The sequence below is a fragment of the Bos mutus genome, chromosome 7 (genome assembly GCF_027580195.1).
Source record: "Bos mutus isolate GX-2022 chromosome 7, NWIPB_WYAK_1.1, whole genome shotgun sequence".
In the NCBI taxonomy this organism is placed as follows: Eukaryota; Metazoa; Chordata; class Mammalia; order Artiodactyla; family Bovidae; genus Bos; species Bos mutus.
In genome coordinates, this window is record NC_091623.1 from 53,926,438 (window position 1) to 53,939,467 (window position 13,030).

Here is a 13,030-nt window from a genome sequence, read left to right on the forward strand (position 1 = left end):
TCAACATAAGTTTGAGCAAGCTCTGGGAGTTGGTGATGAACAGGCCTGGCATACTGTAGTCCAAGCCATCGCAAAGAGTCAGACACAACTGAGCAACTGAACTAAACTAAACTGAAACTGGGAGTTCGTTTAAAAGATATTGAAAGGCTAACAGGCAAAAAAATAACAAAGCAGTAACATAGCATTTATGAGCGAAGAAAGATGTTACTCCACCAAGGGCTTGAGGAGTATGAAATGAAGAGCTGAGCATTTACGGCAAAGAGAATTTACTGACCACTATTGAATGTAGGTAAGTTAGAAAATGGAACAAACATTTCAAGAGCCACACCCCAAAGCAGTGTATATAAGTGTGAGTTTGGAGTAGAGACAATAGTTTTATAAACAGCACATAGGCTATGGAGACCAAATTCTATGGTGTAGAGAGGCTATATGTGAAGAATCATTATCAGCAATAATGGGGAAAACACACTGCCTGTTGGCCTTCTCAGTAGTAAAGAAACTGCCTTCCAATTTAAGAGATGTGGGTTCCATCCTTGGGTCAGGAAGACCCCCTGGAGAAAGAAATGGCAACTCCAGTATTTTTGCCTGGAAAATATCATGGACAGAGGAGCCTGGCAGACTACGGTTCACGGGGTCGCTAAAGAGTCAGACTCAACTTACTGACTGAGTATGCACACAGGCACATTGCCTGTTACTACAGCAGGCTCTTCATATTTTCCCCCATGAGTTCAGATCTCTTTAGGATCTGGGACATTTGTCCATGAGGAGTTAGGACACATGACATAAAGGTCACATTTGACTGAAAGATTTGGCTTAGATCAGAAGTTCAAACCTTGGCCACATGCTAAAACCAGCCTCAGTGTGTTTAAAAACCCTCATGCTGGGACCTCCCTGGTGCTCCAGTGGATTAGGTTCCACCTTTCAATGCAGGAGGCATGAATTCAACCCTTGGTCTCGGACTTAAGACCCCACATGCTGCATGGTATGACCAAAAATAAAAATAAGTAATTTTTTTAAATCTTCAGTTTAGGACACCCTAAGTCTAACATTGTGAAGGAATTATCCTCCTTTAAAATAAGTAAATAAATTTAAAAATAAATAAATAAGAATAAAATAAATAGACTCTTTGGCAGTGAGACTCAGTTGTCAGTTTATTTTTTAGTTTATTTTATTGTAGTATAGTTGATTCACAATGTTGCAAAACAGTGAGTATTTTTAAGCCTCCCAGATGATTTTGAGAAAAGCCAAGGCTGAGAAGCAGTGACATGTATCCTAACACAGTGTGTTCATGTGTGCTCAGTCACTACAGTCATGTCCAACTCGTTGTGACCCCATGGACCATGGCCCACCAGGCTCCTCCATCCATGGGATTCTCCAGGCAAGAATACTGGAGTGGGTTGCCATTTCCTTCTCCAGTGATAAAGTATGAAGGGAGTGAAATGAGGGAAGTGAAGTCGCTCAGTTGTGTCCGACTCTTTGCGACCCCATGGACTGCAGCCCACCAGGCTCCCCCGTCCATGGGATTTTCCAGACAAGAGTACTGGAGTGGTTTGCCATTGCCTCCTCCACATAGACTGCATACACAGATTTAAAACATAGTAATCTGTAAAAATGGAGTTATTCATTTTTCTAGTATGTGGGTCACCACGATAAATGAGAGACTCCTCCTTAAATACAATAAGATTCAGTTATGCAGTATTTTTGACATCTACAGAATCCCAGAAGACCCGTCCAGCCCCATCAAAACATATCTAAAAAGCAATATTCAGGTATAAAACAAGGAGAGGCAAGAAGGCCCTAAGGGCTACAAATGATGTCATCAGAGAGATAGAATTTTCAGATCCAGGTGTTAATTTTGCTACATTTTCCAACCCACACTCCAAATGGAGGTTAGATTGTTTTGTTGAGGAATCTGCACAAGGCCCTTTTGATGTCTTGGTTCCTCAGGCTGTAGATGAAGGGGTTCAGCATGGGGGTGACCACAGTGTAGATAACTGAGGCCAGTGAATCCTTCCTGGGAGACTGTGAGATGGCTGAGCTGAGGTACATACCAAGGCCTGTTCCATAATATAAGCAAACAACTGTCAGGTGAGAGCCACAGGTAGAGAATGCTTTATACCTCCCACCTGATGATGGGACTCTCAAAATGGAGGAAATACTTTTGTAATAAGAGAAAAAGATCCCTGAGACAAGGACAAAAGCAAAAATGGCACCAGAAAAATACAGGATTATATTATTGGTGAAAGTGTCAGAACAGGCAAGCTTAAGGAACAGAGAAGGGTCACAGAAGTAATTATAAATTTCTACATCTTTGAAGCAGGTAAGTTGTAGAACAATCAAATTGTGTACCTGGGAGTCCATAAGGCTACCAAAAAAAGACACAAAAACTAAAGAGAAACAGAGGTGTGGGTTCATGATGACTGGGTAGTGCAGTGGGTGACAGATGGCCACAAACCTGTCATAGGCCATCATAGACAGCAGCATACCATCCATACATCCAAAAAGGATTAAAAAAGACATCTGTGTCAGGCAGCCCCCATAGGAGATGACTCTGCTGTGAGTTAGGATGTTCACAATCATCTTGGGGACTGTGGTGGAAACGAAACCAATGTCAGCCAAGGACAGGTTGGAGAGGAAGAAGTACATGGGGGTGTGGAGGTGGGGGTCAGAGGTGACAGCCAGGATGATGAGCAGGTTCCCCAGCATGGTGACCAGGTACATGTACAGAAACAGGACACAGAGCAAAGGCTGCAGTTCTGCATCATCTGAGAGGCCCAGGAGGAAGAATTCTGAGACACTGGTTAGATTCTGTGTTAGATTTTGTGGTTGTATGTACCTTGGACACCTTTAAAAAAGAAACGAGATTTGGAAGAAAGAAAACAAGTAAATGACATGCAGTACTGTGTCCATATTTTGGATTCAAGCAATTCATTTCTAAGATCATACACCCCATTTCCTTCAGCAATATTTCTCAGTGTGACAAATACTATCTGCTTAGAATTCTTTCTTCATTGGTTTCTGTGTTATTCACATCTGTCTATGCACTCTTTATAAAACTTCACTGAAAAGTGAAAGAAATAAGAACGTCAGAGGTAATATATTCATGACCTCAGTTAAATACAGCCTACTTCTTTAGAGATGATAAGAGACTCCCTTATAGAATAAGAGATCCCCTTCCCCGTCTAAGAAATATATAATAATTCAAATATTAAAAAATTAAGTCATTTATAAAGATCTTATTTTCTCAAATACAATTCTAGATATTTCTCTCACTTTTCTATTTACAAATCTCTATGAAATTCAAGACTATGTCACCTGGATTCTAAATCAAAGATGAATGTTCATAATTGGAAACATTTTTTTGATCTTCAGAGTTTTATTCACCCTTTGTTTTTCTGTCTTCCTTCCTTCATGAAATAGAGATTACTCAAATATCAGAGCTGTCTTTCAGAAGTCATTTAGTATATACTCCATATCTTTGACTTTGGTGGACTTGAAATTCTAATCAACTTTGTTTAATTAAGAGGACAAGATCTAATGTGTTGGTGACTACATAGATAATGTTCATGTGCACAGTATTTTCAATGATTAAATGATAATGAAATTTAAGTAACCCTCTTGAAATTTTTTATCTTATACAGGATTATTTGTTTCGAACCATCTCAGTAAAATGTCTGAAGTATGAGACCACTTTACATTTCTTGAACTCTGTTCTGTACTGACAGGATAATACTACTTCATTGTTTTTCTTTTTTTCAGTTTATTGACGTGATTGACAAAATGGCGTATATTTGGGTGGGTTGTGTGAGATGAAACGTTTTAAAGATATACAAAAGGATGATTTAAATACATATACACACAGGGAATGATTACCACAGTCAAGTTAATTAATATATCTGTCACCTCGCATAGTTTCTTTGCATGTGTGTATGTGTGTGTGTGTGTGTGTGTGTGTTAACAGGTAAGCCAACCTCTCTTAGCAAATCTCAACAACACAGTGCAGAATTATTAGCTATAATCACAGCCTAGTGATTATAGCTAATAATTCTGCACTGTGTACATTAGATCCACAGAACTTACTCATTTTATAACTGAAAGTTTATACCCTTTGACCAACATCTCCCCACTTTCTCCACCACCAATCCTCACAACTACAGTTTAAACTATAGTGCTAAGAGCTTGATATTCTTCGCTTCCATACGTAAGTGAGATCATACAGTATTTGACTATGTCTGGTGTATATATTTTAATGTGCAAATATTTCTTAGGTCCATCCATGTTGTCACAAATGGCAAGATTTCCTTGTTTTTATGGCTAAATAATAGCCCATCATTTATATATACACAGCACATTTTCTTTATTCATCTGTCAATAGACACATATCCACATTTCACTATTTAAAATAATATCATAAGGGAGGAGCTAAGATGGCGGAGGAGTAGGACGGGGAGAACACTTTCTCCCCCACAAATTCATCAAAAGAACATTTAAAAGCCGAGTAAATTCCACAAAACAACTTCTGAATGCCGGCAGAGGACATCAGGCACCCAGAAAAGCAACCCAAGTCTTCGAAAGGAGGTAGGAAAAAATATAAAAGACAAAAAAAGGGACAAAAGAGAGAGGGATGGAGTTCCGTCCCGGGAAGGGAATCTTAAAAAGAAGTTTCCAAACACCAGGAAACCTTCTAACTGCTGAATCTGTGCCGAGCCTTGGAAGCACAGAGGGCAACATAACAGGGAGGAAAAATAAATAAACAATTAAAACCTGCACATTGCAAGCCCTATGGTAACTCCCCCAGCGGAGAAGCAGCACAGACACCTGCATCCACCATTAGCAAGCGGGGGCTGGGCAGTGAGGCGCGGCGCGGGCTGCATCGCAAGAATCTGGCCTGAATACCCCGAGCGCTATCTGAGTGAAATAATTTGGACTAGCAAACCAGACTGTGGGATATCTACCACGCGAAAAGCCAGCCCTAACCTATGACACCGCTAGGCCCGCGCACGGAACAAAGGACTGAACAGAGATAGCCGGCAGCAGACCATCCCCCTCCGGTGATAGGCAGCCAGAGCCAGAAGGGGACAATCGCAGCCCCAGAGAGACATTATCTATAAAACTGTAAGCAGGCTTCTTTGCTAACTAAAACTTCTTGGGGGTCTGGACGGTCAACATCTGCCTGAGAAGGTGTGCGGGTGCACACCTAGATAAACGAGCGGTGGGGAGGCGATAAGTCGCAGCAATCGCGCTTGCTAAACACCTCATCACCTGAGCTGCTCGGATCTGGGAAGAGCACAAAACGCAGGCCCAACTGAGAGTCTGTGCCTCTGAGAACTACCCGAGTGCCTGAACCTGAGCGGCTTGGACCTGGGAAGTACAGGCAGCCCAGGGCCAGCCACAGATGGTTCCAGGCGGAGCAACCTAGAGCCTGAGCAGCGTGGGCAGAGAGGCTACACGTGCCGTGAATGGTGGGGGGGTGGGGGGGGGTGGGGGGGGCGGGGGTGGACCCAGTGTGGCTGAGGTACTGCGAGCACACGCCAGTGTTATTTGTTTGCAACATCCCTCCCTACCTCCCCACAGCGCGACTGAACAAGTGAGCCTTAAAAAAAAAAAAGTGTCCTCCACCGTCCTCTTTGCGTCAGGGTGGAAACCAGACACTGAAGAGACCAGCAAACAGAAGCTATAACAGAGGGAACCGCCTTGGAAGCTACAGGCAATAGATTAAAACCCTGTGGTTACAACCAACTACATAGGAAGGGGCCTATAGATCTTGAGAAATATAAGTCGGACCAAGGAACTAGCCAAAATGAACTGAACCCACAACACTCACAACAAAACCGGAGAAAGTCCTAGATATATTTTTACTATTTGTATGATCATTCTTTCATTTTTTTTAATTATTTTTTTAATTTTTAAAGAAAATTTTTAAGTCATCTATTATTCCTTTAATTCCCACTTTTATAACCAATACTTTGCAAAAAAAAAAAAAGACCGTATTTATTTTTAAAGCAAACTTCATATATGTATATATTTTATAATTTTTTGACCTTTTTTTTCCCTTCTTTTCTTTAACATTGTATTTTTGAAATTTCAAACTCTACTCTAGATTTTTAATTTATGCTTTTTCGTATTTGTTATCAACTTTGTACCTGTATTTTTTTTATAATTTATGCAACTTTGTTTGTTCTTGTTTGTTTTTTTTCTCTCTCTTTCTTTTTCTTCTTCTTTTTTTAACATTGTATTTTTGAAATTCCAAACTCTACTCTAGATTTTTAACTTTTGCTTTTTGTATTAGTTATCAATCTTGTACCTATATTTTCTTTATAATTTTCGTGACCTTGTTTGTTTTTGTTTGTTAGTTTTTTCTCTCTTTCTTTTCCTTCTTCTTTTCTTTAACATCGTATTTTTGAAATCCCATACTCTACTCTAGATTTTTAATTTTTGCTTTTATGTATTTGTTACCAGGTTTGTACCTTTAATAACCCAAACTTCAGTACCCATTTTTCACTAGGGAGCGAGATTACTGGCTTAACTGCTCTCTCTCCCTTTGGACTCTCCTTTTTCTCCACCAGGTCGCCTGTGTCTCCTCCCTAACCCCTCTCTACTCTACCCAACTCTGTGAATTTCTGTGTGTTCCAGACGGTGGAGAACACTTAGGGAACTGATTACTAGCTGGATCTGTCTCCCTCCTTTTCATTCCCCCCATTTATCCTCCTGGCCACCTCTGCCACCTTCCTCCTTCTTCTCTTCTCTGTATAACTCCGTGAACAACTCTGAGCGGGCCAGTTGTGGAGTGCACATAAAGAAGAGATTACTGAATAGCCCACTCTCTCCTCTATTGATTCCACCTCATCTCATTCGGGTCACCTCTAACTCCCTCCTCCCTCTTCTCTTCTCCATATAACGCTGTAAACCTCTCTGGGTGAAACAAGTTTCAGGGTAAGACATACCAAGCAAATTCTCCAGCAGCAAGGAACACAGCCCTGAGCTCCAAGATACAGGCAGCCCAAAGTCACCCCAAAACCATAGACATCCCATAACTCATTACTGGACATTTCATTGCACTCCAGAGAGAAGAAATACAGCTCCACCCACCAGAACACCGACACAAGCTTCCCTAACCAAGAAACCTTGACAAGCCTCCTGTACAAACCCACATAGAGCGAGGAAACGCCACAATAAAGAGAACTCCACAAACTGCCAGAATACAAAAAGGACACCCCAAACTCAGCAATTTAAACAAGATGAAGAGACAGAGGAATGCCCAGCAGATAAAGGAACAGGATAAACGCCCACCAAACCAAACAAAAGAGGAAGAGATAGGGAATCTACCTGATAAAGAATTCCGAATAATGATAGTGAAATTGATCCAAAATCTTGAAATCAAAGTGGAATCACAGATAAATAGCTTGGAGACAAAGATTGAGAAGATGCAAGAAAGGTTTAACAAGGACCTAGAAGAAATAAAAGAGAGTCAATATATAATGAATAATGCAATAAATGAAATTAAAAACACTCTGGAGGCAACAAATAGAATAACAGAGGCAGAAGATAGGATTAGTGAATTGGAAGATAGAATGGTAGAAATAAATGAATCAGAGAGGATAAAAGAAAAACGAATTAAAAGAAATGAGGACAATCTCAGAGACCTCCAGGACAATATTAAACGCTACAACATTCGAATCATAGGGGTCCCAGAAGAAGAAGACAAAAAGAAAGACCATGAGAAAATACTTGAGGAGATAATAGTTGAAAACTTCCCTAAACTGGGGAAGGAAATAATCACCCAAGTCCAAGAAACCCAGAGAGTCCCAAACAGGATAAACCCAAGGCGAAACACCCCAAGACACATATTAATCAAATTAACAAAGATCAAACACAAAGAACAAATATTAAAAGCAGCAAGGGAAAAAAATAACACACAAGGGAATTCCCATAAGGATAACAGCTGATCTTTCAATAGAAACTCTTCAAGCCAGGAGGGAATGGCAAGACATACTTAAAGTGATGAAAGAAAATAACCTACAGCCCAGATTCTTGTACCCAGCAAGGATCTCATTCAAATATGAAGGAGAAATCAAAAGCTTTACAGACAAGCAAAAGCTGAGAGAATTCAGCACCACCAAACCAGCTCTCCAACAAATACTAAAGGATATTCTCTAGACAGGAAACACAAAAATGGTGTATAAACTCGAACCCAAAACAATAAAGTAAATGGCAACGGGATCATACTTATCAATAATTACCTTAAACGTAAATGGGTTGAATGCCCCAACCAAAAGACAAAGACTGGCTGAATGGATACAAAAACAAGACCCCTACATATGTTGTCTACAAGAGACCCACCTCAAAACAGGGGACACATACAGACTGAAAATGAAGGGCTGGAAAAAGATTTTCCATGCAAATAGGGACCAAAAGAAAGCAGGAGTAGCAATACTTATATCAGATAAAATAGACTTTAAAACAAAGGCTGTGAAAAGAGACAAAGATGGTCACTACCTAATGATCAAAGGATCAATCCAAGAAGAAGATATAACCATTATAAATATATATGTACCCAACACGGAAGCACCACAACATGTAAGACAAATGCTAACAAGTATGAAAGGAGGAATTAACAATAACACAATAATAGTGGGAGACTTTAATACCCCACTCACACCTATGGATAGATCAACTAAACAGAAAATTAACAAGGAAACACAAACGTTAAATGATACAATAGACCAGTTAGACCTAATTGATATCTATAGGACATTTCATCCCCAATCAATGAATTTCACCTTTTTCTCAAGTGCACATGGAACCTTCTCCAGGATAGATCACATCCTGGGCCATAAATCTAGCCTTGGAAAATTCAAAAAATAGAAATCATTCCAAGCATCTTTTCTGACCACAATGCGGTAAGATTAGATCTCAATTACAGGAGAAAAACTATTAAAAATGCCAACAATTGGAGGCTGAACAACACGGTGCTGAATAACCAACAAATCAAAGAAGAAATCAAAAAAGAAATCAAAATTTGCATAGAAATGAATGAAAATGAAAACACAACAACCCAGAACCTGTGGAACACTTTAAAAGCAGTCCTAAGGGGAAAGTTCATAGCAATACAGGCATACCTCAAGAAACAAGAAAAAATTCAAATACATAACCTAACCCTACACCTAAAGCAACTAGAAAATGAAGAAATGAAGAACCCCAGGGTTAGTAGAAGGAAAGAAATCTTAAAAATTAGAGCAGAAATAAATGCAAAAGAAACAAAAGACACCATAGCAAAAATCAACAAAGCCAAAAGCTGGTTCTTTGAAAGGATAAATAAAATGGACAAACCATTAGCCAGACTCATCAAGAAACAAAGGGAGAAGAATCAAATCAATAAAATTAGAAGTGAAAATGGAGAGATCACAAAAGACAACACAGAAATACAAAGGATCATAAGAGACTACTACCAACAATTATATGCCAATAAAATGGACAACGTGGAAGAAATGGACAAATTCTTAGAAAAGTACAACTTTCCAAAACTCGACCAGGAAGAACTAGAAAATCTTAACAGACCCATCACAAGCATGGAAATTGAAACTGTAATCAGAAATCTTCCAGCAAACAAAAGCCCAGGTCCAGACGGCTTCACAGCTGAATTCTACCAAAAATTTAGAGAAGAGCTAACACCTATCCTGCTCAAACTCTTCCAGAAAATTGCAGAGGAAGGTAAACTTCCAAACTCATTCTACGAGGCCACCATCACCCTAATACCAAAACCTGACAAAGATCCCACAAAAAAGAAAACTACAGGCCAATATCACTGATGAACATAGATGCAAAAATCCTTAACAAAATTCTAGCAATGAGAATCCAACAACACATCAAAAAGATCATACACCATGACCAAGTGGGCTTTATCCCAGGGATGCAAGGATTCTTCAATATCCGCAAATCAATCAATGTAATACACCACATTAACAAATTGAAAAATAAAAACCGTATGATTATCTCAATAGATGAAGAGAAAGCCTTTGACAAAATTCAACATCCATTTATGATAAAAACTCTCCAGAAAGCAGGAATAGAAGGAACATACCTCAACATAATAAAAGCTATATATGACAAACCCACAGCAAACATTATCCTCAATGGTGAAAAATTGAAAGCATTTCCCCTAAAGTCAGGAACAAGACAAGGGTGTCCACTTTCACCATTACTATTCAACATAGTTTTGGAAGTTGTGGCCACAGCAATCAGAGCAGAAAAAGAAATAAAAGGAATCCAAATTGGAAAAGAAGAAGTAAAACTCTCACTATTTGCAGATGACATGATCCTCTACGTAGAAAACCCTAAAGACTCCACCAGAAAATTACTAGAACTAATCAATGATTATAGTAAAGTTGCAGGATATAAAATCAACACACAGAAATCCCTTGCATTCCTATACACTAATAATGAGAAAACAGAAAGAGAAATTAAGGAAACAATTCCATTCACCATTGCAATGGAAAGAATAAAATACTTAGGAATATATCTACCTAAAGAAACTAAAGACCTGTATACAGAAAACTATAAAACACTGGTGAAAGAAATCAAAGAGGACACTAATAGATGGAGAAATATACCATGTTCATGGATTGGAAGAATCAATATAGTGAAAATGAGTATACTACCCAAAGCAATTTACAGATTCAATGCAATCCCTATCAAGCTACCATCGGTATTCTTCATAGAGCTAGAACAAATAATTTCACAATTTGTATGGAAATACAAAAAACCTCGAATAGCCAAAGCTATCTTGAGAAAGAAGAATGGAACTGGAGGAATCAACCTACCTGACTTCAGGCTCTATTACAAAGCCACAGTCATCAAGACAGTATGGTACTGGCACAAAGACAGAAATATTGATCAATGGAACAAAATAGAAAGCCCAGAGATAAATCCACACACCTATGGACACCTTATCTTTGACAAAGGAGGCAAGAATATACAGTGGATTAAAGACAATCTCTTTAACAAGTAGTGCTGGGAAAACTGGTCAACCACTTGTAAAAGAATGAAACTAGAGCACTTTCTAACACCATACACAAAAATAAACTCAAAATGGATTAAAGATTTCAACATAAGACCAGAAACTATAAAACTCCTAGAGGAGAACATAGGCAAAACACTATCTGACATACATCACAGCAGGATCCTCTATAACTCACCTCCCAGAATATTGGAAGTAAAAGCAAAAATAAACAAATGGGACCTAATTAAACTTAAAAGCTTCTGCACAATAAAGGAAACTATCAGCAAGGTGAAAAGACAGCCTTCAGAATGGGAGAAAATAATAGCAAATGAAGCAACTGACAAACAACTAATCTCAAAAATATACAAGCAACTCCTACAGCTCAACTCCAGAAAAATAAATAACCCAATCAAAAAATGGGCCAAAGAACTAAATAGACATTTCTCCAAAGAAGACATACAGATGGCTAACAAACACATGAAAAGATGCTCATCATCAATCATTATTAGAGAAATGCACATCAAGACCACTATGAGGTACCATTTCATGCCAGTCAGAATGGCTGCGATCCAAAAGTCTACAAGCAATAAATGCTGGAGAGGGTGTGGAGAAAAGGGAACCCTCTTACACTGTTGGTGGAAATGCAAACTAGTACAGCCACCATGGAGAACAGTGTGGAGATTCCTTAAAAAACTGGAAATAGAACTGCCTTATGATCCAGCAATCCCACTGCTGGGCATACACACTGAGGAAACCAGAATTGAAAGAGACACGTGTATCCCAATGTTCATCGCAGCACTGTTTATAATAGCCAGGACATGGAAGCAACCTAGATGCCCATCAGCAGATGAATGGATAAGAAAGCTGTGGTACATATACACAATGGAGTATTACTCAGCCATTAAGAAGAATACATTTGAATCAGTTCTAATGAGATGGATGAAACTGGAACCTATTATACAGAGTGAAGTAAGCCAGAAAGAAAAACACCAATACAGTATACTAACGCATATATATGGAATTTAGAAAGATGGTAACAATAACCCTGTGTACGAGACAGCAAAAGAGACACTGATGTATAGATCAGTCTTATGGACTCTGTGGGAGAGGGAGAGGGTGGGGATATTTGGGAGAATGGCACTGAAACATGTATAATATCATGTATGAAATGAGTCGTCAGTCCAGGTTCGATACATGATGCTGGATGCTCGGGGCTGGTGCACTGGGACGACCCAGAGGGAGGGTATGTGGAGGGAGGAGGGAGGAGGGTTCAGGATGGGGAACAGAGGTATACCTGTGGCGGATTCATTTCGATATTTGGCAAAACTAATACAATATTGTAAAGTTTAAAAATAAAATAAAAAATAAATAAATTAAATTAAATTTAAAAAAATAAAATAATATCATAAGCACAAGGGAACGCATATATGTCTTAAAGCTTTTGAGGTCATTTTATTAGCACGTGTTCTGAAGTGCAGTTGCTGGGTCCTGTGGTAGTTCTATTTCAGTTCATTGCAGTTTTTTCTTTTTTAGGCCACCTCCATTCTGTTTTTCTAGTGTCTATAAATATTCATTCCCACCAACCAAGTACAAAGATTCACTTACCTCCATATCCTCAGCAACATTTGTGTTTTTTTTTTAATATAATACCCATCCTAACAGATATAAGATGATATTTAATTTACATTTGTCCTTGCATGTCTTCATATTAAGTGATGTTGAGTGCCTTTTACCTGGTGATCTTGTTCTCCTGATCATAAACTCTCTTATTTATAGTTGAGGAGTTTCAGGGGAGGTTTCACAGCCAGGTCAGAACTCAACCTACTTATCGCGACGCAACAAATTTCCATGTCAATCCTTCCTGATTCAGGGATTGCAATTCTTACACTTCTGCCTTTAAAAGGTAATTCTGGTTCATTATTTTGGTATTCAAACTATAATTTATTTGTTTAAAAGATCAAAATAGAATAATGAAAACACATCTGGGCAGTTTCGTTATCCATGAAATTATTATAGTAATTGAACCTACCA

General features: G+C 38.8%; 1 protein-coding gene across 1 annotated transcript; it reads right to left on the reverse strand.

The window, feature by feature from the left end:
* Positions 1-1,890: 1,890 nt before the first annotated feature.
* On the reverse strand, positions 1,891-12,610 carry LOC102284790 (olfactory receptor 7E178). The gene is made up of 3 exons (XM_070374716.1): positions 12,605-12,610; positions 5,198-5,277; positions 1,891-2,845 (listed from the first exon to the last, which is right to left on the reverse strand). Exons 1-3 carry the CDS (start codon positions 12,608-12,610, stop codon positions 1,891-1,893), a joined length of 1,041 nt encoding a protein of 346 aa, XP_070230817.1.
* Between the last annotated feature and the right edge of the window lie 420 nt (positions 12,611-13,030).